This window comes from Dermacentor andersoni, chromosome 1, assembly GCF_023375885.2.
Source record: "Dermacentor andersoni chromosome 1, qqDerAnde1_hic_scaffold, whole genome shotgun sequence".
NCBI lineage: Eukaryota > Metazoa > Arthropoda > Arachnida > Ixodida > Ixodidae > Dermacentor > Dermacentor andersoni.
The window spans coordinates 87,397,685-87,423,181 of NC_092814.1; the positions used below are offsets into that span (position 1 = coordinate 87,397,685).

General features: G+C 46.6%; 1 protein-coding gene across 6 annotated transcripts in view; it reads right to left on the reverse strand.

Moving 5' to 3' along the window:
- Positions 1-25,497, reverse strand: part of LOC126544093 (uncharacterized) — a 263,161-nt gene that overhangs the window by 36,337 nt on the left and 201,327 nt on the right. For 4 of the 6 annotated variants that reach the window (XR_008608628.1, XR_007602058.2, XM_050191304.2 and 1 more), the window contains exon 2: positions 3,264-3,374. The exons of the other annotated variants lie outside the window; for them this stretch is intronic. Coding sequence is in view for 2 of the 4 variants with exons in the window: in XM_050191304.2 (XP_050047261.1) it covers positions 3,264-3,271 (8 nt within the window). In the remaining 2 variants the exon portion in view is untranslated. The remainder of the gene's footprint in view (positions 1-3,263; positions 3,375-25,497) is intronic. 6 annotated transcript variants of the gene reach the window in all.

The following is a 25,497-nucleotide window of genomic DNA, read 5'->3' on the forward strand; positions in this document are numbered from 1 at the left end:
AAACTGTGACAGAAATGGCGTTTTCGCAAGCACAGTGCTTGGCGAGAGAGAGATACAGAGAAGGAAGGGCAGACTGTTGTGATTTCTGCTGTCGGCAAACGATATCAAAAGACCGGAACACGATACACATCGCGGCAGCCGCGTTTGTGGTAACGTATTTACATCGCGACTCTAACCACGCGTTGCACATGTCTGCGAACTAGCGTAATTAGAAAAGTGAATCTAGCATACAGCTGTCAGCTTGGTTGAACAAACACCCTTCCTGACGGTTCTTAGTTCATAGTCAGGAATTTATGTTTTTTTTTTAAGTTTTTCTTAAAGAAGAGGAAGGGGTGGCGAGAGGGTGACTAAGTCTGAAAGTGCGTAATAGCAAATGAAGAAACAAGAACGATATGATAAACAAACCTGGCTTTTTGCACTTTTTTTTTCAGAAAGGTAAATGTCGACGTAAAGAAAAAGAAAAGAGCAATGAAAGTAGATAACATAAAGATGCCTGCCAGTGTGAAAAGAATGGACAGACTTCGCATGGGTGTGCAGGTATAGTTATATCACGCCGATTTTCGCAACGGCTATGAGTTAATGCTTAGAACATCGAACCAACCTCCATTGTTATCGCACGTCGCGCTCAAAAACCCGCATAAGTGCTAAGAAGTAAAATTAAGGCTGCAATTCAGACCAGACAAAAGCTGCTGTCTCCTCTGTTCAACGATTGAACAGCAAATTCAAATCAGTGATACTGCGATATATCGTGGCCCGCCTCAGAAACCCTTCAGAATAGACACTCCGGCGTTTCCATGCCTACGTTTAGCGTTTTAAACCACCTTGGTCTCATTGTTCGTTGCCGTTGTCCGTTGCGGCATACATACAGTTTGTATTTTGACTAAGAGCAGCTTCGCTATGTAACGTATACGTATATCTTTTGAAGTCCGCGTGTGTTTCCAAAAATTTCTAAAAGAAAACTGGGAAGGATATCGATATAGTATTAATCGGGGAATTAGTTTTGCGGAAGCCAGCAATGTGGAGGAAAGTTCACGAAATAGAAAAAAATGACATCCACCTGACTGTAACATGAAGGAAAAAAAGAAAAAGAGAAGATTCTAACGCTTTCTCAGATAGGGAGATTCGCAGCTGAGGAAACATTCCTCCTAGTCCGGGGATCGAACCCGGGATCAACGCCTTTCCGGGGCGTTTCCTTTGTTGACTCCTGCTGCATTCGGCGGGCGGATGACAATTTTCCCCCTTTCACGATAGTCTTATTTGGGAAACGGCGTACAAAGAGCGTGACCTTCGTCACAACTCCCTTTTCCCCGTGCCAGTAGTGCCTGCGCCCCAATTATTCCGGGTGCCCGCTCGGCCTATTAGCGTTCGGCACTTGTATGGCCTGGCCGTTGCGCTTCTTCCGCGTACTGGGCGCACTTGACAGAGGAAGTCATATATACTAATGGGGTTTAATTATGCGGGCTGGAGCAGTAATTTACCTGAACTAAGCTAATGAAGTTTTCATTACCCGTTTCGAGCAGCACCCGCAAGCGCGGCGATCGTACGCGTTCCTCGCCGCCCCGGCCTCCTCCCCGCACTTAGCCGAGAAAAACAGGCTAGGCTGGACAAACTGCGCAAGCAAGTTTCGCAATAGCACCGGACGTCCGAGAAGATGTGATTCGGAGGTTAATTAGCGGCCAACCGTTAAAGCACGTCTAGACGCCTTAGACGCAAGTCCAGACGCCTGACAGCGCTTCGCCGCTAGATTATATGCAAGCGATGTCAAACATGGCCCTCGAAGGGGTCTTATGTGTAAGCGTGCGCGCGCGCGCGCGCGCGCGTGTGTGTGTGTGTGTGTGTGTGTGTGTGTGTGTGTGTGTGTGTGTGTGTGTGTGTGTGTGTGTGTGTGTGTGTGTGTGTGTGTGTGTGTGTGTGTGTGTGTGTGTGTGTGTGTGTGTGTGTGTGTGTGTGTGTGTGTGTGTTTGTGTGTGTCTGTGTGTGTGTGTGTTCCGCGAATGCGTACTTCTTTTTTGCACACCAATGGACAACTCTTCAGTGCCCGCTATTCCTTTATTTCACTTTCGCGCTTAGTTATACAAACATGTGAGAAGCCCAGCGCAATGCAATCTACCTCCTGCACCGATGGAAATGATGAAATAGCGCTTTTGTCACTAAGTATACAATGTCTTCATTTGCGTATAAGCCACACGTGCGCACGCTTTCCTTTCCTTTCTACCACAGCTGAAGCAACTATTCTTCCCGCTGGATGTTTCGCCCACGCTGTGGCTCCTGCCTCGCAGTCTCGCTCGTCCTGTGAGCACCTTTATGGCGCTTTTGCAGCGGGAGATGGCGGGTCCATGCAGCTTATAATTATTTTGCTGTGCGAGGAAAATTTAATAAAGGAGAGGAAGAAAAAGCGGCAGCTTTTGTCAAGTTCAAAGGAAATGTAATCTCGCTCGCGAGAATGGAATGAGAAACTAGTGACTTTTTATCACTTGCGCGCTGAGTTTTAGCCGCTAAATCTTTTGTTGCCACTCTGAACGGCGAAAGTAAGATATTAGTTCCGGAGATAAATGTTAGGAGAAGAAAAAAAGAAAAGAAAGAAAATTTCATGCCCCAGAGATTCAGTAAATGCATTTTCATGTGGGTGATTTCTCCCTGGAAACGTTATGAAGCTTCCCTGCCGACGGACAGGGAAGCAACGGAGAAACTTTAGGACGATTACAAAAGTAAGGATTAGAGGGAGTCACATTTGAGGTCCTGAACTTTGTTTTATAATAGCTAATTAATTAGTTCGCTTGCTTATTATCTATTCATTTTGCTTAGTAGATGTCTAGTGGAAGGCGAAGTCACTCTGAAAAGTAACTCTATAAAGTTATTGTACTGCTCGTTCACGATGACACGTCACCGGAACTCGGTGCAGCAAAAGATGAACAATTCCCACCGATAAACGCCTGTCACAAATTTCCGTGCGGTGTTAGACTTTCAAGACATGAAACTCCTTAATCACTTTCCTCTTTCTTTCACCATCTATTCCGTGCGCAGCTGTAAGACCCGTGCCACCTAAAATCGGGTACAACCTGCAGACATCACCACCTTTACTACACAGTCCCGGACGAGCATGCGTGTCTCGTAGAGGGAAGAGGGCGAGCGGAGGCGGGCGTGCCTCTACGGTGCGTCGGAGTGAACAGGACGATTTGGCCGGCAGCCAAGCCGGCAACAAGGGTTCAAGGGGAGCGCCTCCCCTCTCGTTCAGACCGCGCAACAACTGCTCTACGACTTACAGAATCATGTTATCCTTTCCGCGCTTGCCGCGTCCATCGCCAGGCGGCGAAGCGGGCAGCTCCGCTGTGCGAGACTGTGCTGTCAACTGCAATCATGCTTTCGGTTACTACCTGCGTAGAGAGAAGAAGAAGAAGAAAAAAAAAAAGAGGCGCCCGTTGGTTCTCTCGGCCCCGCGCTGGTACCATCCTGAGCGTAATATAGTGCCTCATTCTTAACAACAGCCCCCATGCCCCCGTCGCGCTGTGCTCTTTTCGACACCCTCTGTGGGACACGCTAAACAGGTCACAAAGTCCTCGTGGTCTGAGATGACCGTTTGCTCGTGCCACGAGATTATGCACCCAAATTGGTAGGATGAGATGGAAAACAAACAGCGATACAAGATCATACTGCGCATGAAATTATTTCACCTATCGATTCGGGCGTCCCGTGTGCGTCGACATCTTCTTGAAAGTGGACAAGCTGCTGTCGATGCAATCTGTTTTGCTGCTCTACGCAAGTTACAGTGGATGCGTGAGCAGGACGCACGGTAGCCATCGCCTTGTATTTGGATGCATCAAAACACAAATATCCTCTTCCAATAGTATACGTGAAACGCCTGAGTTGGAAGCAAGGTGTAGCACGGCGTTTGCTCAGTCTGTTAAGGACGAGCACGCTAAAGCGCTTCAGTCCAGTAGCGATAGTCGATCCACTCGACGCAGTAACCAAGAAGGGGTGACGAAGGGTGCGAGCAGAGTACCGCTGGGGATATCGTTTTCGTGTCGCGTGATGTCTAGAAAGTGTGCTAGACAACGGGTATGACAACGGTCGTGAGCGGAGTGACCACGGCACTATGAACGTATACACGATGAGTACACTGTACAGCAAGATGCTGCTTGAGAGTCTGCCGTCATGTCGGCGTTAACGATATCTGCATGGCATGTTCGATGAATCACTTAGCGGTAGACGCACTAATGTAATATGCAGCACAGTTTCGGCTACGCAAGGTCTGCGACTCTACCTATACCAGCTCGGACACTGTGGTTGTGAGAACCTTACGTATCGGCACACTATAAGCTAGACCAGTTTCGAAGAAACGTTTCATAATTTCACTTTTGCCCACAATATAAGCTGCCGTCTTTTGATGTTATAGGTTAAGTCGCTCGTTGCTATGGGAAAAGAACTCCCCTCCCCTCCTGAGCGCCGTTCATTCTATAATATCATCGGCATTTCGATAGGGGTGAAATGCAATAACGCCCGTGTACAGTGCATTGGGTGCACGTTAAAGAACCTCAGGTGGTCATAATTAATCTGGAGTGCCCCACTAGGGCGTGCCTCATAATCAGATTGTGGTTTTGTCACATAAAACGTCATCAATTAATAAATACTAAATTACTAATTAATTAATTAAATAATTAATTACTTGCTAAGCGCATAGTTCGTACATAATTGGCACAATTAATGAGCGCAAAGAAAACACACAGCACGAAAGAAAAAGGGGGCGAACACGGTCTATTCCCGTTTCCTTTCGTGCTGTCTGTTTTTCGTCCTCATTAATTCTGACAAGGTTTGTCTACATACGCAATCATTCGGCAGTTCTTTGAACGTAGCTCTTGGTAGCCCCATGATTGTTATTTCACTTACATTGAACTCGACCATCAACAGTTTGATGCCATTTTCCTCGGTGGACTTTTCCTCCTTTCTACTTGGGCCGTAATTTTTTTTTCTGTAACAAGACAGTCTTCCTATTGATTTATTACGAGTTGTTAAAACATTGAATCGGCAGCGTCCTATAGGACGCTGGCGAACGAAGTATACTTCGTTCGGTGTTTCGTCGCAGGGTGTGTGAAGGGCACTAGAATTAGGGGGGGGGGGGGGGGGGGCGGATCTTAGCACCGTAAATGAAACTCGCATTCCGTACTGCGAAATGAGCCCTGTATGAGGTTACGGTGAAAGGGAGAGTTCGGCGTATTTCAAAGCAGTTGCAACAAGACGCGCGCTGGAGCTACCGAATGTGAACGTCCGGCGTCTCGACGCAACTAGTGTTCCACTCTCGATGATTTCAATTCGTTGTGAGGGTCATTTTTTCTAACAAAGAGCGTCGACAATCCAGAAAATTCTGCTTCTCGGTGCCCGTTCGAAGGCCGTGATTTTTAGAAGACTTTTAAACGCCTCTTTCGCAGATAGCTGGCACCCCTTTGGCATGATAGTCTATGGCGTTGGCACCCACAAAAAACAAGAAATTGTCACCCGCACATCAAGCGTTTTCGCAGCCTTGAAGCACGATGCCATTACTATAGATGCGAAACATTCGACGCGCCTACGTGAGTAAATGACATGTATACTGCGTAAATTCAGATTCAGAGGCCATGCAGAACTCAGCCTAACGGATGTAGTCTAGCGTATTGTGGCTGCTCGTGCACCTGAAGCTGGAATAGTTACTCATCAGTGTGACACTGATGTGAGAGTGCAAAGGTCCAAGCGTTGTCACCGGGCTTCTGCATGTTATTGGTAAAAAGTAGAGAGATAAAAAATGCAAGATTCTTCCTGTGATTGCAGACGCGCTGAAATATACGATAAAAATGAAGGAACCCTCAAAAGGCCGCGATGACCATCAGTAATATTGTCACAGTCAAGCGAGTCTTGCTCAAGTAAAGAAGACAAAAAGGTGGCCATTTCGCCCGAAGGTCAAGGTATGGACAGCGACAGCAAATTTTAGCGTTGCCATTGAATTCACCGGACGGTGTTCTAACTATATGCGGCTGCGACATGGCTCGAAGCCGCACGCAAGGTGGCTACTGTTTTGCAGAAGGAACGCAGCGCTGGCACCTATATACCAGGCGCCTGATCGATGGATGGATGGATGGATGGATGGATGGATGGATGGATGGATGGATGGATGGGATGGATGGGATGGATGGGATGGATGGGATGGATGGGATGGATGGATGGATGGATGGATGGATGGATGGATGGATGGATGGATGGATGGATGGATGGAATGGAATGGAATGGGACGGGATGGAATGGAATGGAATGGAATGGGATGGGATGGAATGGAATGGACGGACGGACGGACGGACGGACGGACGGATGGATGGATGGATGGATGGATGGATGGATGGATGTTATGAGCGTCCCCTTTGGAACGGGGTGGTGCGTTGCGCCACCAAGTTCTTGTTATGTTATTGTCTAATGTCCTGCCTGTGTTGAAAAAAGAAAAAAAGGAAGGAAAGAAAAAAAAAACACCACGATGAATTCCAATAACTAGTCATGCGCTAGCGTCGTGAGCGGCTGCCACTGGCGCCGTCGCACCTCGACGGTAACCGAGATGAGACTGACGGGAAACCGTCGGCATTAATGAGCGCCCAGTGAAGTATTCGATCCGTAAAGAACACTCCAGTGAAATTCATCTTGGGTGAACGGCGCTACACAGACGCGGACAAGAGCTAAGGAAACAACGGGACAGTTCTTGTCCTTAGCTCTTGTCCGTGTCTGTCTTGCGCTTTTTACCAAAGATGAAGCTGAACTAGCTCGCCCAAATGTCAGCTTTGTTAACCCAGGGAAATCGCACCACTTTCAGATTGTGAACCCTAATAGAAAGTATTAAATTTTGCGTACGCAAAATTAGGGGGCGCAAACCAGCGGGCTCACAAAAGAACGCAAAAAGGTACACAAAAGAACCCCAAAGGAGTAAAGAGAACGCAAGCCGGGCGTGGCGCTTTGCGTACGCAAATCTCTCTTTGGGTACCCAAACCCGCCTGTGTACGCAAAATCTAAAACTCCCTGATATTGTTTTGCATTTCCTTTTATGCTTTACGATAAAAGACACACTTTGCGAATGAAATGTTTGTCACTTTTCTTTGCGCTCTTCAATTGCCAAAATTTTGACGAATAAATGAATTAAGACCTTGGTCAAAGAAAGTTGGTTATTTCAATACTATGGCGCGTATCTATATTGAAAGAGCGTAGGTTAGGGCGTGTTGGTACTCCATAACTGAGGTTTTTTAGCGCACGAAAAGGGACGAAAGACAGTGGCGAAACGAGGACGCAGCGCTAACTTCCAACAATGGTTTTATTCCACAAAGCGGTAGACACATATATATATAGGTAACACCCACAACCGTACGCATGCGCATATGTACTGATTTTTAGTCAAATGAGACAGCAACGAGACATGTGTAATGGAAAGTTAAGATGATATCGAAGATGAAAGAACGACCATGCATAGCCAAAAAAATTTTTTTTGTAATTGCAAGTCTAAAAGATTAAAATGTAATCTCCATCAGGCCACCCTCTGTGTCACGTTTAAAAAATCGAATTCTTTACTTGAAAGATCTATTGAAGGCGCGCTAACACACGCGCTCCCTAAACTAGCAATCTTTGCCGCTTCAATAATCTCACGTGTTGTTTGCGCTGGGCTTCTTCCTATCACCGTGCACTGTTTATAAATGGGACTGCACCCATGCTTTCTGCAGTGAAAAGCCAGATGCCCCACTCCTCCAGTTCGCACATTATTTGCGTGTTCACGCAACCTGTCATTTAGGCACCTTCCCGTTTGGCCGATGTATTTTTTGCCGCACGACAGGGGCAGTTCATACACGATATTGTTCACACAATAAACGTAGCGTTCCTTGTGATTTGTCCGGCAACTGGGCTTCTCAGAACCACAGTAGCTGGCCTTGCACAAGTTGGACAGCTTGTGCAAGGCCACCTACTGTGGTTCTGAGAAGCCCACGTGACACAGAGGGTGGCCTGATGGAGATTACATTTTAATCTTTTAGACTTGCAATTACAAAAAAAATTTTTTTGGCTATGCATGGTCGTTCTTTCATCTTCGATAACATCTTAACTTTCCATTACACATGTCTCGTTGCTGTCTCATCTGACTAAAAATCAGTACATATGCGCATGCGTACGGTTGTGGGTGTTACCTATATATATATGTGTCTACCGCTTTGTGGAATAAAACCATTGTTGGAAGTTAGCGCTGTGTCCTCGTTTCGCCACTGTCTTTCGTCCCTTCTCGTGCGCTAAAAAACATCAGCGTATCTATAGTATAATAAAGCATTCATATGGACCGATACATCAACGGCGACGTCCATGGCGATGACGATGGCGAAAATTAGCCAGGAGTGTCCATAAAATTGTTGTCGCAATATGAAATCAAATGCCGGATCATGTGAGAGGGTGCGATCTCCGGTCTGAGAAAGCGTCCCGCCGCGCTTGAGCGAAGCCCACGGACGCTATAGCGTATACATGCTTTTCGGTGCTGTGCAGTTGGAGCTTGCATTCTTTAGCTGAGAATTAAAGGATAAGAAACACTACCAAGGCCACACTGTGTAAATCTCACTCATCAGCCGGCGACCAGATGTTCTAGCTGTTGGCACGGAAATTACGTTATCGAATTTTTGTAAGCTGTGAGGTCTTTCCGGTGCCTGGAAAGCATTGGATCACATGCGCGACAAGTGTCTCCTGGCTTTTGCTTGCTAAAAAAAGAAAAAAAAAACTATATACTAATGTCTTAAGTAGCTATCAGATCGCACTATCACAATAATAGTTACACTCATGCGCGCACGCTTGATCGCACGCACTCACTCACTCACAAACGAACGAACAAAAACAACGTGCGCGATGACGCACCAAGAGAGAAAAGAAACAAACACGGCGTGGCTTTGGCATCTCTAGTCCCTTTCAGCGTCCGCTGAAAACTCCACTGCGGAGTTGCATCAACACTTGAATTCGCCCGGCATAGCCGTCTGTCTGCATGCGCCCTCTTTCATGTACATGCAGCAAGCCTTCTCTCTCGCGCAACCTGAAGGTGATGAACGATGGAGGTGCGCGTTCGGAATTCGGCTGACAAGTTTAGGAGTACGGTCAATTGTGCAAATTGGTAACTGTTCATTGACGCAAAAGAGCAAAACGTTATGACCGGGCACATGACCCCCCCCCCCCCCCCTCGAAGTTCTTGTGTAGCAAGCTGCTGCTTGCCTTCCAGAACAATTCCTGGCTATGCTACTATAGTTATGACAAGAGAGCAATATATATACATATATCGCTCTCTTTTTCAAAATATTTTTTTTTACACTGGCAGCATGTTTACGCATCGAGAACGCGCATCGCGATGAAATCTCATAGGCACAATCATCGAAGTGAACTTAAAAACAAAAGAAAACCGACAAGCAACAGAGCACGGCAACGCAGTTACAATTCCAGAAGGTTGCTGTGGGCAACCAAGAGATGACTGACACAAATGACATCGTTCTTTATGAAAAGCGCCTTCATTGTTTCTCTAGCTTATCAAGTACCTGCGTTCTATCGAACTGCTCGCGGCAGGCGCAGCTCCGGCAACGAGTGGCCAGACGCGAATGTGTAGCTCGACCTTGCTTTGGCGCTAGTGTTCGCTCAGGCATTCATGTAGTCATCTACCGGTCTGTCTAAATAAGATGTGCCCGCAGGTGAGTGAGTGGGTGAGTGAAACAACTTCATTTGGTCCACTATAGACGTAAGCAAACTCCACGTCACCTGGCTAGGCCCACTCGGGGACCATCAGGTGAAACCTGACGGCCCTCTCGCGAGCCCTCTGGACTGCCAGGATTTTAGAGGTCTGATCCTGGGCCCTAATAAGCCCTCTTGCATCATTTCCTCTTGAGTGAAAGGGGGACCGGCAGAGGCGCAGCCCCACAGGACATGTTCGAAGTCCGCATAATCAACACACAGAGGGCAGTGCGGGCTTGGGTGTACCCCGAACGGTTCCCGCAGGTGAAGAAAATTTTATACACCACGTCGTCCGTGCAGAATAGGTACCGCGCGTGTTGCATGCCGCTCTCGATGCAAGAATACTTATGTGTATGCACACGTACGGACATACATGTAGGGTATCCCCGTCAAATTTACCGCAGTTTCAAAATATGCCGTGGCATTATAGGAGGACGCCGCTAAAAGTGCCAGTCTGTAGAGCAAGTCACACTAACTTTTGTATTCTGGCTAATTGCATAACTAGTGAATTAATTCGCAGTGCTGTACCTCTTTTACATAGCCCGAATACAACCCTTAACACCGCGTCGCTGTCAATGAACGGACTTAAAGCCGCGGCCGGCGATTTGCAATGAAACGACATGGAAGCAATGAGTGAATGTACATCCCTCCCGATGGTCTTCTTAATCAGCTACTGCAGCCTTTGCACAGTTAAGCGGAACACCTTAGTGTCCACACTGCATACAGTTCAGGGATTGCGCCTTTAGCTACGACTTGTACTTCGACCACGCACATGGTCTGTGTGTCCGTTTTAAACCTTTCTGCGAGACGATGCTCTCAAGCAGAGACTGTGATTCTGTATGTTGTGTGTTCTGATATCTTTTGTGTGTCCCTGATGCATATTGTGCGTATGATTTCAGTAACCACCGCTCCCATCTTCAGTAGCACGCTAGGCGTACCTCGCCAGGCTATTCTCTCCAGGATTCATTCGAGCCTCTTTCTCTCCGCCCTGTTGTACGGATCTCTGACACACTCTGCCTGCAATAATTCTACAGCTTAAAGGCTCACTGCGAGTGCGTAATCGCATTGATATCATTTAGGTTGTGACTAATGTTTTGCTTGTTTGTGTGTGCATGCATGCGTGATGTGTGTGTTTGGGGGGGGGGGGGGGGGTATGTGTTTGTTTGTGTGGGTGCGCGCGTGCTGGAGAACGAGAGACGCAACATTTACAACTGTGCGTTAAGTGACGCTATATATTTCTCCCACTAAATGTGTCCCCTCCTCACACAGATAGAATGGAGTATCCATTAAACACTGTGTTTTGCATGTATGGCCTCCGATGGAAGCTTCGCTGCCACACAGGTCTTTACGATCGCGCGCAGCCCAAGGAAGATATGCTAGAATTGAACGTGTTGAGCGCGAAAAAGATACTGCATGGAGGAATACGGGCAACAACCGAGCGCTCCGCCGTTGTCCACCTCCTTCTGTTCCAATAAAGTTTGCTTTAAGTTCAGCGCTGTGGCGTCATCTCTACCTCTGCTAGAGTGACCTAGAATATTGTATTTTCTAGGTCACTCTACCTCTGCTCCCGTTTTCATGATTGCGCGGTGTTTCGCACGTCAAAAATGCACCCGCGAGCCCCAGTCTCTGTTCTAATGTTAACAACTGACAGATCTGTCGACATTTATCGATGACACACTGGACAATGCGCTTACATATACAGGGTGCCCACGTAACTTTATCCAAACTTTAAAAATATGCAAATGCGACGTAGCTGGACAGAATAAACGTAATGTTGCTTGCCATCGCATCGAGATACTCATTTTTTTTTTCGTTCTCCCTAATTAGATAATTGGTCTTAATTAATTAATTAATCAACTTCTCAAGTATTCTAATTGGATGAAAAGTGACAATGAGAAAATTGCAGAGCAACATGAACAACTCCCGAAACAACTTTCTGTTGCTCAACACATGCAACATAAAAGTGTTTTTTCCGAGCGTGAAAGAAGCCCGCGAACACACGCAAAGTGCTTCGAGCGGCCAGTCGTGCGGCAATTTTGCGTGTGTTCGCGGCCTTCTTCGATGCTCGAAAAAACACTTTATGTTGCACGTATTGAGCAACATAAAGCTGTATCGGGAGCTCTTCATGTCGCTCTACAGTTTTCTCATTGACACTTTTAATCTAACTACAATATTTGAGAAGTTGATTAATTAAGACTACTTATGTAGTTAGGCAGAATGCAAAAAAACATAATAATAATCTGATCGAGTATCTCCAAGCGACGACAAAGAGCATTACCTTGGTTCTGTCCAGCTGCGTGGCATTTGCATATTTTTAACGTCTGGCTAAAGTTACGTGGGACACCATGTATATAATCACATTATGTCGCGTGGCAGCCGGGACGATTAAAAAGAAGGTTCGCTTTTTTAAGTAACGTAATAAAACTGATTATTTAAGTGTCATTTCGCCAAACCAGAGGACATCGTGATAAGGTTTTTATACTTCACGTTATTTATGGCTGCCACCATTTATAGCAAAATAATCTGAGAGTGACACCTTAATCCGAGACTTTTCTCCTTTGCTAGAATCGGTGATCGCGGCAGCGAAAAATAAATAAAATACACTGCACATAGAATGTTCGCAAAACTGCATTTGGCTACGCTTCATGCGGGTGCCTTTTTTTTTTCTTCTTTTTGCTCATATCTTCGAGCGCCTACCAGCCATTTTTCGGTCGTAAAAGATGGACAGGTAACATGAAATATCACGATGGTTTGCTCAACGCGTTGAAAGCAGCAAAACTTTATCTGCACGAGAAGGCACCGTTATGTATACTGAAACGAGTAACAATGAATACATCCCACACTAAAAAAAAGGACTCTTTTTTTTTTTTTTTCCTCTTTTACAAAGAAAAGAAGGAAGAATTTGAAAAGAAGCAGAGGCTTCCAAGATCTCACAAGTGTTTATACTTGCCTGACGCCATTGCATGTGCGCTATCTTTATTCTTTTTTTACATTTTACAGGCTCTAATACGGGCTGTATTAGCCTTTTTATGAACTTAGGTAGGGGTAGTTCCCGCCGTTACAAAGTTATCGCAAACAGCGATGCGAAACCGAACCGGCCATCTCGGAACTTGTTGTTGCTGAAATCGAAACATCGATGGAAACACATACCCCGCTCTTGGCACTTGCGGCACGAGCGGGCAAAGAAAAAAGATGTGAATGAACAAAAACAGTACAAAAAAGAAATAGAACAAGACAGGGGCGCTTATGTTTTGCTCGAAAGCCAGAAAACAGAAAACATCTGTAATGCCCGTAAGGGCCTTTAGGGTATCTGAATAATAATAATAAAAAAAAAACATGGCTTATTGACTGATCGCCGCGCTTCCATGTGGATCGCGCATTATACTCCCATACAACGTCTGGCGGCGACCGCCTTAACTTTCGAAGTTTTGAGCCGCCAGCAGAAAGAAATCGATGCACGCAATATTCGCGTTATTCGGGTTCTCCTTGATCATTGCCTCAGATGCGGCAGAAATGGGCGCATTTTTCTCTCTATTCCTCTCCTTATCTTATATCTTGCTCACCGCCAACCAAAAGACAAATATTGCTTTTCAATATTCAGAACATCGCCAGTGCTGTGCCGGGGACGGTGGGCGTGTGGATCGATAGATCGCGCAAAGCGCTCATCCGGCGCACAATGAAACCGCGTTTAGTTTCATGCGCGCTGTGTATACGACTGAGAGTGCGCGACACCACGTGGTGGTATTCGCTTTTGCGCAGTAATATTGTGCAGCTTGCCGAATAACGGCACCCATTTAAAAACTGGTCATTGTTTTCGCCGGGCTCCTCATTTTGTTTTGATTTTTTTTTCCTTGGATGGCGCCTTGGCAAGTAAATTCGTTGGTTGAACTCGTCTCGGATGGATAGATGGATGCTATGAGCGTCCCCTTTGAAACGGGGTGGTGGGTTGCGCCACTAAGCTCTTGTTACTTTATTTCCTAATGTCCTACCTATATTAAAAAAGAAAAAAAGAAAAAAAAGCCCTACGATGAATTGTCATAACCAAATTTTGTGGCTCCCTATTGCGAACTTTATTTTTGTACGTCTCCGATTTTTCTCATTTCCCTTACTTTTCTTCCACCAATCTTCCAATCGCCTCTTACTAATCTCTACTGCGGACATGTTTACTTTGCGTCTACTATCGCCGAACCCAAGGGCTTCAAGGAGGCCAGGCGAGCCTAAACCGACAGCTGGTTAGATATCTTCACATTCCAATAAAACATATTCCATCGTTTCCCTAGCGTTACTGAAGCAAGCACATGCTTCTTCTTCCTTGGTGCACCTCGCTTTATAACTACGTGTTCTTTTTGTTTCTTTCCTGATTTCATTTTTTCGTGTTAGGCAGTTACTCATAGTGGGTTTCTTTTCCATTGCCGCCACCCATGAGATTATCTCAGCCTTTCTGACTTTCCGCTTGACGTTCTTAGTTGTCATGTTGCTCACCATACCGGTCGCATACTTGCTGGTAAGCTTCCTAGTTCTTTTGCTCCACTGTGAATCAATGTTTTCCTCAATCAATCAACAACAAATGCCTGAACACTTCCAGCCCATTTACTTTCTTCCATATTCCTCAGCCGTTCTTCAAAATCAATTTTGCTGTGAGCTTCCCTCACTTCAAAACTTGTCCAGCCCATATCACCCTGCGCAACTTCATTTGTAGTCTATAGGCGTCTCACTGACCCTTGGTTACCATCGAGTCCTGTTTGTACCCCGGACTTCAAGTAAAGAACCGCATTTCCAAACGTAAGTCCTGGAACCATTGCACCTTTCCACGTATCCCGCAGCAACTCGTACCTGTTGTATCCCCATAGCACTCTGTATTTCTTTATGGCTGCATTTCTCTTCCCCTTTGCTGTTAATGGTTAAGGACAGCGAGCAGCGCCTGCTGCGGTCGCGATCGTAGAATGCGCGGAATCGTACGCTACCGCTTTTGAGTCTCAAGGAGCGTATAGTTCCGTGCACTTGATAAACACAGACTCCACTTGAATAAGGAGGCGCCGCATGCACTAGGTATTATACCACCCTTGTCATACGAGCATACGAGAGATGGGGTTGAGCTGGAGGATTAAAAGAAAATTAAAGAAAAACAAATGTTGAACGAATCTGGAACTTAAGCAACAATGTCTCGTGATATCCTGAGGCGGGGGGGGGCATATAACTTTATTGCATATTTGTTTGAAGACGAGACATCTTGGTCAGTGCTCGCAGTTGTACTTTAGAGCATTCGTCTGTACCGGTAATGCCTTTGGTAATGTCGTCTGGTTGTGTTTCTCTATGACACTCGACTTCTATATTGCACGCTCTTTAAAAAGCGAACCTTTTCTTTGCGGATCTCGCCGAGTTTTGTCACCGTGGGAGCGGCGGCCTGGCTGTTCCCTTGCACAAAAGCCCAACCAATCACAGCGGAGCACGCGCGCCGCGCACACCTCTGGGTTCCTTGCAGCACCACCAGATGGCGCTCGCCTCCGCGCATCCGCGGCAGTGACGGCGCCGGCCGTGCGGATGACAGATAAAAAAGAAACAGAAAGCTTGCCTTCGCGCATCCGCGGCTGCGCGGTAAAGAGGTAGCAAAAGCTTCTTGCGGATAGAGTGGATTCAAATTGCGCTACGTACGTATGCGCATGCTGCCTCTAAAACCATGGTGCGTTAAAGGCATCCGTCGTACTCGCTTCGCTAGTAGTCCGCAACTACGCTTAACAAAAGGCAATTGTGACTCGCCCAAATTGTGATGCGCTTGTTTGTTTGTGTTTGTGTGTTTGTGTGCGTGTGTTTGTGCTCGTACTCGCGTTTTGACTCTTTAAGCACTCACACAAAGCATCGCTGTATATAGATCCCAACTCGTTGGATCTGGTGAATTTTTTTCGCTACATCCTTTCGCTGCGAAATATCTACTGTTTCCTCGCAGCAGGCGACACGATAAGTGTTCCTTCGAGTTTTCTTTCTTTTTTTCTCCCTTTCTAGAGGCCAGCCAGCCAAAATGGCAAATTTCGAAACTACTAAAGGCAATGCGCAGAAGACCAGGACTCAAGAAGAATAACACAAACGACAGGACCGGCGCCAGGACCGGCGCCGGTCCTGTCGTTTGTGTTATTCTTCTTGAGTCCTGGTCTTCTGCGCCTTGCCTTTATTACTGCAAGTATTAACCAACTAGCCCAAGTAAGAGTTTTATTCGAAAGTACATGCAACATCGTTTGAATGTTAACTGTTTGCGTACTCTTACATCTGTACTTATGCATATCGATCTCGGGTGTAAAAGCACGTCAGCGCCTGGCTTCGGCGCCGTAATTCGAGTTTCCGTGCCTGCTAATGTCCATTGGAAAAAAATTTCCAGATGCAACATGCCTGCTGAAATGCTCTAGCTGCAATGGTTCATTTGCTCATTCAATTTATTTTTCAGCCTCCAGACGCCAGCGTCACGCGAGAGCCTTCTCGGTCAATCTAGAGAGCCACTGCGGTCAAAAACGCTGCCGCGGTGGTAATTGTCAAGTAGGTCATAAAGACCTGGCACTATTGCAGTGCATCGGTGATTGCAGACATCGCAGGGGTTTCTGAGCGTTACTTCCGCTTAAAGTATTTGCTTCACGCCTGTTCGAGACACAAACTCATTTTCGATGTTGTTGAAGAACGCTCCAAAGACAAACACAATCGGTATGAGGCCTAGAACGCTTTCTCAGATGTGAACAACGGCCCGGTGATGGAGGCGACCTCTCCTCGACACACTCTCTCTCTCTCTCTCTCTCTCCGCCTTTAAGGAGGGTCTGGGGGTGCTTTATATAGCGGTCCCGTGTCGTAGTACATGGAACAGAAAGAACAGAGGCCAAGCGCCGTAATACGCAAATGCGCTTCCATCCGGGCACGAGGAGCGCGGACCCAACCCGGATTTTTGGGGAGAGGAGCTAAAAGGGGGTCAGGGCCGCGGCGAAGCTCTCGGGTGTAGAGCGCTGCGTGGAGGGACTGTAAACTATCGAGACGCGCGCGGAATACATCGTCGTCACCGATCCTGGGGCACCATAAAGGCCGCTTTCATCGCTCACACGCCGCTCATAATGCCCCTGAAGCCTTTACGACTGCCCGCGCACCACTCGCCTCGCCGCTATCGTCTCGGGGACAGCCCTCAAGAAGGGAAGGGGGGAACGGCGCTCCTGCCTGGGGTTTTGGAATGAACCTTCAGACGCAGTGACGAGAGGCTGCAGAAGAACGCTGCATCTCGTGCAAGCTGCAAGAGGGAAGCAATACAACGAAAACTGAGGACGTCTGTCTTGGTCGGCTACAGGGATTTATATGACGGACTGAGATGATTGAGTTGACATGAAAGGAAAGATGGGGAGGAGAAAAGAATGAAAGATAAAGCAATAAAGAACAAAGGTTAGAAGCAACGAACAGAAATGTGACGCATATCATCAGCAATCAAGTAATGTCCGCGTACCCATAACTGATGCAAGCAGGGTTTTAGTAGCTTGAGCCGCTTCGCCATTCCTGTTTCAAAGGCCAAAAGACACAGCCGACTTCAAGCTTACTCCGCAAGGAAAGCCGATCTCATTTGGCAAATGCTGTGGCAAGGTGACAACAAAGACGCAATGTGCTTCCAATATTTCAAGGTGTTCTTGGTGCTAACTTCTGTGTGTGGCTCATAAATATGCTTTAGAAGGAGAGCTGCCAGCTTGCCAGTGAAATCCGCGCTCCATACACACAAGTAGCGCGAAGGTCCACGAGACTTCACTGTAGTGCTATACAGACGTTGTGGTGTAAAAGGCAACTGCGAGTCACGCCAGACTCGCAACACATCCTCCGAAGGGCCCGCACACCGGCCAGTAAAATTCCATGCAGAAGCGCCTCTCACAAGAGCAAATTTTGAGGCTGAATATCGGCAAGCAGCCAAGACACGCAGTGTTGTGAATATATATGACCTGGATGACTTTCGCCAGAAGGAAACAAAACTCCATCAACACCAAGCACCATCAGTGTGGTTCGCGGAGTCACATGGGAGAGGGAAAATAGTTTTCCTGTTTACCGCCACACATATAAATAAACAGAAGGCGTTGAAATCTGCAGCGCTGGCGGGCTAATGCAAAAATATCAACGAACAATAATCAGCAAATAAATGCGCACATTAAGTTTCTCAACCTACTGCCGTGACTCTACAGCTGACCGAACAGACGCCACTGACCTCTCGAAGCATCTAACGCTTCAGGTCTCGAAAACAGGTTCTTACTCTGACAGCTTTCACTGTTACTTTTTGCTTACTTCCCTAAATAAACCGCCCTAGAGGTCAGTATCAGCAGTAGTATCTCTCGCCGTTCGTCTTGCCCCTGTCCCAGTCACGTACCCAGCCCCATCCCCTCGAAATTAAGCGGCATATCCCCACCCCCACCCCCTCCACGCCCACGCCACCACACCTCCTACACATTCCTAAAGCGCCACCAAATCAATGTTGAGACTTCACAGCTCTTCGGCGGTGAACAGTTCGCTGCCTATTTCACTCCTTTTGGATGGCGGTAGTTATCGGCATCTCCTGGGCTGTGAAGGCCAGTTTTCTCAATGATTCAGTGCCTGCGCGATTAACTCGAGATGCGTTTAGTAGTCGCCGTCTATTCAACGGTCACGCGCATCGCTGTTGCTTCGTTAGTTCAACCTTCTTTGTTTGGACTGATCCAAGGACCAGCAAAGGGATTCGGTTCGTGGTCAGCTGGTATGTATGCTCGTGGAACGAGTTGCGGCCGGAGAGAACGCCAGTTGCGTTTAATTTTTTCCTTTTGCTCCATTATTTCCTCGAGTGATGGCTCGCCGCGACGCTGGAACCATATACCCGCGATATGGGTTAGATAAGGTGAAAAATAAAATAATACTTCGGAACCATATACCCGCGATGTGGGTTAGATAAGGCGAAAAATAAAATAATTCGAGACAGCGTCCATCATCAAACTCAGCAATAACCCTTAAACCCATAAGCAATATGACTGTCACCAGTTACGTCCCTGGGTTTTCCCTAAAAAAGCAATGAACAGTTGATACTTCCTTAAGCGCACCTTGCGCTTTGCGACTTCGATACCAAGTTACTCGCATATAAAGTCCTTATCCGTCCAATCCTAGAATATGCAAACGTCGTCTGGTTTGCATATATGCAAAAAGATGTACACATGCTCGAATCAGTTCAACGAAAAGCTGTTCGTTTTATGTACCATACATACCGGCGCACTGATTCTCCCACAGAGCTGCTTTCCTACGCAAGCCTAGCCACCTTATCAAGCCGCGTCACGCTCCATAGACTCAAGTTTCTTTATCAATTAATTCATAACGCATTTAACATGGATCCTGCTACTTACATTAGTTTTAATCGTTCTAGAGAAACACGTCACAAGCATGACTTTACGATTAATGAATACTCTTGTGCTAACAACACATATTACTTTTCCTTCTTCCCTCGAGCCATAAGAGAATGGAACGGCCTAGATAAATCTATAACTGCGCAGGATTCCTTGAAAAAGTTTGCTGAGCTCGCAGCCTCGTCAGTCTTGTCAACAATCCAGACCTGATGATCATGTTCAGACTGTATTGATTTTGTGTTGTTGCCCACTCGGTGTGTAACTGGTGTATTACTGTACTGTACTGTATACTGTTTGTATTGTTGCCCGCTTGATGTGTAACTGGCGTATTACTGTACTGTACTGTATACTGTATTCCTGTATCTTGCTGATAAATCCACTCCTGTAACAGTCCCACTGGGACTAACAGTATGTTAAAAAAACAAATGTATAGCACCTTTCGTGCAAAGTTGGCAACTGGAAACATGAGTCGCAAGGAGTTGAGAAGTTAGGCGATCTAATAAGGAACAGAGCCGAGGCAACAGCCAAACAGGAAGGAAAAGCAAAAATTAACAACTTTAATCTTTGTTTATGAAAATATTTATGGATCAACATCTTTTTATTTAAAAAGGAAGTAGAGAAAACGCTGCCGGAAAAGGTGAACGATTCCGTGTGTTTTGAATGACGCTTCTGCAGTTGTCAGTCGAGCCACCTGACGCAGCCACTTCTCTGCTGTGCTTATGTAGGCGTTTTTCTTACCTTCCGCGGTGGGCGCAGTACGTCTAGAACCGCAGCGTACTGCGCTCTACGCGGTTGTACGGGACTGGCGGCCACGCACCGTTACGCAACTTTCCAAATAGCAATACGAGTCAGTTTTGTCATTTAACTTGGTAGAGCAGTAAACGAGGGATCCAAAAGAACTGTGATTGTTCCGCAAATATATATTTATAATTCTTTCAGAGCTAATTCAAAAAACGCTGCTATAGTCGGATACAACTTAAGTCTGCAGTGAAGCCCCGCCCACGCCCTCACAACCGCCAGCCGCTGTTCCTCATCGAAGTTGCAAATAATTCGTACTTCAAAGCTTTCCTGTTACCCAAAAAGGCTGTAACCACAAGAATAAAATTATTAGCGCGTAATTTTATACGTTTTCCCTCGCCTATTATAGTGGAATGCCTAGTGGAAAGCCTAATTGTTTATTGAACTGAAATAAAATGTTTGCTTTTTCTACAACTATTTATTGTCAAGTTTCACTTCAGTTGGCCGTGAACTTTCATGAGTAAAACGGGTTCAGCAGTGAAATGAACTGTGCCGCAGACTTTTGAAGAGTGAAATGCTCAGACTCCATACACTTTGTCCATGTCTGTTGCACACCTCATTGCTTCCTCCGACGAAAAGACTCTTCAAGAACAGCAGACGCTCCGGAGGCATTTTGAAAACACCGCATGACAACGATTTTGTTTGCTTCTGTGATTGGCTGGCGGAGTAACACAACCCCGCGCGGTTTGTGTGCCTTGGTTGCTAAGTGCTGTTTTTTTTTTTAAGTTGCATTCTACTATGTTAATCTTTATTTTATACTTTCGCTTGTTTACTTGTTCTTGGCAGTGTTCTTCCTGCGCTTCTTTCCTGCGCGAGTCCATTTGACGCGGTTTCTTGCTTGCCAAGTAAAGGAGAGCTGTATATCACACGCGTACGTGTGAGACACAGCTTATTTTATTTCTCTTTTGCGGGTTTACACGTCTTTATGGCGAATAGTGGGTGCTATTTGCATTTGTATTAGTAAAGGTAACCCCCCTCTACTTTGCATAGAATAGTTACCTTGGGTTGCCCCCCCACCCCCCTGAAAAAAAAATCCTAGGTACGTGCCTGCCCTGTCCATTGTCTCGTCGCTCTTGGATGAGCCTTGTCCATACCCGCGCGCCTCCAGAAATGCGGCGCAAGATATACCCTCGACTGCGCCACGGATAGACTCCGCTGCTGCACACAGTAACTCTGCCATTCTCTTATAGACGTCAACCACAGCGTTGCATTGTGCACGCGAGGCTGGGCCATTGCCTCCCCTTTACGATATCGCAAGTCTTAACACTCGGCCCCAGTGATCGCGCCATTCCAGCGCCTCGATACCGACATGCAATGGCCAGCAGTACAGCAGTTGTTTCGAATCACCCGGTGCTGACATCAAGCACTTAGATGGTCAGCTGTGGTCGAGCAATCGATGTGGCTGAAGCCAACGTTTCGACAAAGGAACTTGTGTTCGTCCGAGCAACAGCTGTTAGCAAGTTTCAGTTGTTGTCCTGACGCAATAGCAGCTGCTAGCGGTGTTGGCAGCTGTTGTGACGAAGAGTCCCCTTGTCGAAACGTAGGCTCCAGTCGTATCATTGCTAGACCACTGTTGATCACTTAAGGTTTTCTTATGAACCTCACTCTCTTAATGGACACTTAGGATTCGGATTGCTTAACAGAACGTATCCACCCTTCGCACCTAAGAACAATCGAACAAAAATATCTGCCGTAATAAAAAAAATATTTCCTGAAGGTTAGATTTTGAAATACGCGGTATCTCGAATATGAACTGAAGGCTCCAGTTTGGAAACACAGCATTCGATCTGAGAGTTAGATATTTGATTTCGTGTAATATACGGTTGTGGTCGAATATAAGGTGCTATTACGATTTAAATCTGCTGACCTGGGGGAAAGCAAAAACAAACGCAAAAAAATGTCCGAGGACGCCTGAGCACTTCGAATGAGTTGTGAATGCGAAAGGATTGATGTCTAATTGAACGCCGCTGAGCGGTTCTTCAAGTTTTGCGTTGCGAGTAATATTTTCGAGTTCTTTTGCGGGGTGTGTTATCGAGCTTTGCGATTAAATTGATTCGTTTTTTTTTTTTTTTTACGGTTTCTATGTTAGCCTTTCTATGTTAGACTTTGGACGATATTGCTGAGAAATAAAGTGCATTTACTTTCACGCAGTGCGTTCGCTAATGTCTATGGGGAGAGTCAAGTTGACGATGTCTTCTTCAGTGGCAACGACGTCTTCATCGTCGGACTAGGTCGGGTGTGTAGTCGTCGCGTGGCTACGGCCTCGATGGGGTTGGTGGCGGCGGGTTGGGCTCCATTGCCGCGGGCATAGCGTTCTTCCGCTCCCTTGCTTCGTCTGCGGTATATGCTGGCGTGGACGGTCGTGTTTTGATACTGCCGAGGTTGCGGCCGCCGACGATATAGACGCTTCAGACTCCATAGCAGTAGTGCTGCCCGAGACAGCAAGCAAGCAGCCAACACCGCATGCCGCCGACATCGTGCGCGACGAGAGACAGAGGAAGCAGCAGCGGCCACCAAGGCTGGCAGGCGAGTGCAGCAGCTAAGCCCAGTGGGGAGAGAGAGATGAGAGAGAGAGAGATACGGACCGCGCACCGGCTTCAAAGAGCGATAGCGAGGGTGACATGGCGCCGCAGCGATGCCCTTTCCCCTCACGCAGCACATGGAGCGCCATCGCGGCAGCAGGTGTACCCTTTCACCCGCTCTGCTCCCTCAGGCGCGCTCGTGACGTGGCATCGCAGCCAATGGGAATTTAGGTGCCGTTTACCTACTATACAGACGCCGGCTTTTTCGCTCAAAGCATCAAAGCACGCATGTCGTGATTGTCTAGTCGCCACTTCCCGCTGTCGAGTTTTAAGCGAACGCAGCCAGAAACGCTTGGTGATTGAAGCAATCTCGTTTGCGTGTGAAAAATTGTCTGCTGCTGCAGGTCATCGCTGTTGCGCAGAAGGAGCATTCATCGAAATAGCTTATGGAGCAATCAAGTGGCTGCTTGGTAACCTAGAGAGAGAGTTAGCCAAGAAGAGTTTCTCTGTGTCTTTAAATTATTTTATCCTTACTGTGCAACGCGAAGTTTCCTCCTCTTGGTGTGGCCCGTCCTGATTGCGTCACTAACGTGATATATGGTCCGGTATTTAGCTCTTTCTTCTGACTGATAAGAGCCGCTTTCTACTTGCCATTAATATGTCCAGCGCAAAGCTCTATGGCTTCTTATTTTATGTCTTCTTTTTTATTGTTGTCTGGCATTACCTCAGAAATCATAGTAACTAACCTTATATTTCTTGTTCATTTACAAGCTGTCAGTTCAACGAACTTGCTCATGACGTTGGGTGTATTGGAGGAAAATATTTTTCTTTCTTTCTAGTTCCCCCTCTCTGTCATTCTTTTTTTTTCCTTTCATTATTTCTTGTACAAATCGGATTATAGAGGTAGTTTATGACCCGAGGGCAACTAAAATCGAAGACCGCCGAAGGCTGTCTATGGCGTCTAGTGAAGGCAGCAAACAATACTAACGTAATAAGTGGGCCTATGGTTACGAGGTAGGTGCACAGGGTCACACGGAAATTCGCGGCCAGGCAATAAATGAAGGCTTAACGGTAGGAGATGGTGGTAGTTATGAGACAAGCTAAAGGACAAGAATGTTGTGTACAGGGTTATAGGCAAACAGCAATGACGTAGCAATCAGGAAGTCTAGAACCGAACATGTTGGTGTTATGGAGCTATAATAAGAACCGCAAAATTTAAGGTCTCTTCAAGTCTGCGACTGTCTGTCCTGCTGTGTTCTATGATATTTTAGGAAGAAAGTTACTTGAGGAAAAAAGCGGATAAGTTAATTTGTCTCCCAGAAAAGAAAGTCTTGTCGAGGCAAGAGCCGCGAGGCAATTGACAAATCTATAAGGCTTTGCAGCCCCTTACTCAGCTATGCTACAAGGTGAAGTGCTGTTGTTCTGAAAAAGCTGATACCGTGCAGATAAAAAAAAGAAAAAGATTGATTCATGCGATTGAATAATTATTGAGTTTTTATGGCACAAGGACCACACAGCAATGACGTAGCAATGAGGAAGTCTAGAACCGAAGATGTTCTGGTCTAAGAGCGCCAAATAATTCGCGCTATAAAATAAAAATGTTAAATACGTGCGGTGGCGATGGATAAATTTTATGTCCCTAAAATGACAAAATCTTTTTTATGCTGATACATTTAATGATGCGCGATGCAAAGGAAGACATCCTGCACATATTGAAAGAATGTATGGCCCAGAATAAATGACAAGTTCTGCCTCTGATTTGATATTTCAAGGCCGTGTTTTCTGAATATTTGTATTTGAATGGATTATAATACCCCATAATTCGCACGGCTCTGGTTTATACTAGGGGCGTGCAAATACTCTACATTATTCTTCCGACACCCAGTAGCTGCTAAGGTGAGCCCGCCCAGTTGCAACCACTTATGCAGAGCCACTTCCAAGGCCATTTGCATCACGTGTATCGAGCAGTGCAATTTACACCAATTACACCGGATTCTCGAGTTTTAACCTCAAAATTAGCCCTAGCACTTACTATGCAAAGGTAGCATACATGCCCTAACTAATTGGGCTTCTGATCCACACCTCAGATCCACATCTGCTCCGTAGGTTTCCCGTATACGAAGGCAGTGACGAATATGAAAGCGCTTCACGTAAGTCACTCAATCGCGAAGCAGCGAGAGCGAAAGGCCTGGTGACCGTGAGGTGATGGTGACAAAGAACTACCCGACTTACTGGCTCCTTAACGTCCTCCTTGTGTGTCACGTGCCCGCTGCACCTACCTTCGAAACCAGGTTTGCGTTCAGCGTCCGATACAAATCAAGTCAGCGCGACGTAAATGATTAAATCCACGACGCTTCGAAAAGCAGAAGCTCCCTTCTTTCTCAAACGCTTTGGAGCCGACGCGGGAGCCACGAATCGCTGTCACATCGCGAGGAGCCTGCGTATTCGTGCACGAGGCCGCCTTAGCAACTTCGCTATGTACGGGAGACGTGGTGCCGGCCCGAACATTTCCGCTCTGACTCACCGGGCGAAACCGCGGTGATGTGCACGGGTGGGGGTGAATGTGTTGGGTCTCTTCTTTCTGCTAGATTTCAGGCTGCGCTCCTTCGCCCTGCCGCGCTCTTTCAGCGAGTCTCGCCGGCTGCGCGTCAGAGAGATTGAAGAGGAAATTGCTGAGCCCGGCAATCAGGACACAGCGACGTAATCAGAGCCATGCACAGTCCATTGAATCCTTGCGGCTATTGATCTGACCTCACAGCGGCGCGCAAAATAGCACCGCTACGTGAAGCTGCGTTGAAAGGAACGACTTTTCGGCGTTTTTCACCTGCCTGAACGGAAAAATAGAGATGCTGGTGGGAGACTGGGCTTCTATAGCTCCATTTTTTTTTTCGCACTCGCTTCGAGCACTTCGCTTCTTAAAAACTTGCGTACGCGGTTCTCGTTCTTTTTTTTTTTTTCGTTATTGTTTTCCTTTCTCAATCTGAAAGTAAGAATTCCTATAGAATAATTATCAGAAATGCTGTTCGGCGAAAGCTTGGCAAACGTATGAGCACGCTAACTTCCATTCTCGTGGAAGA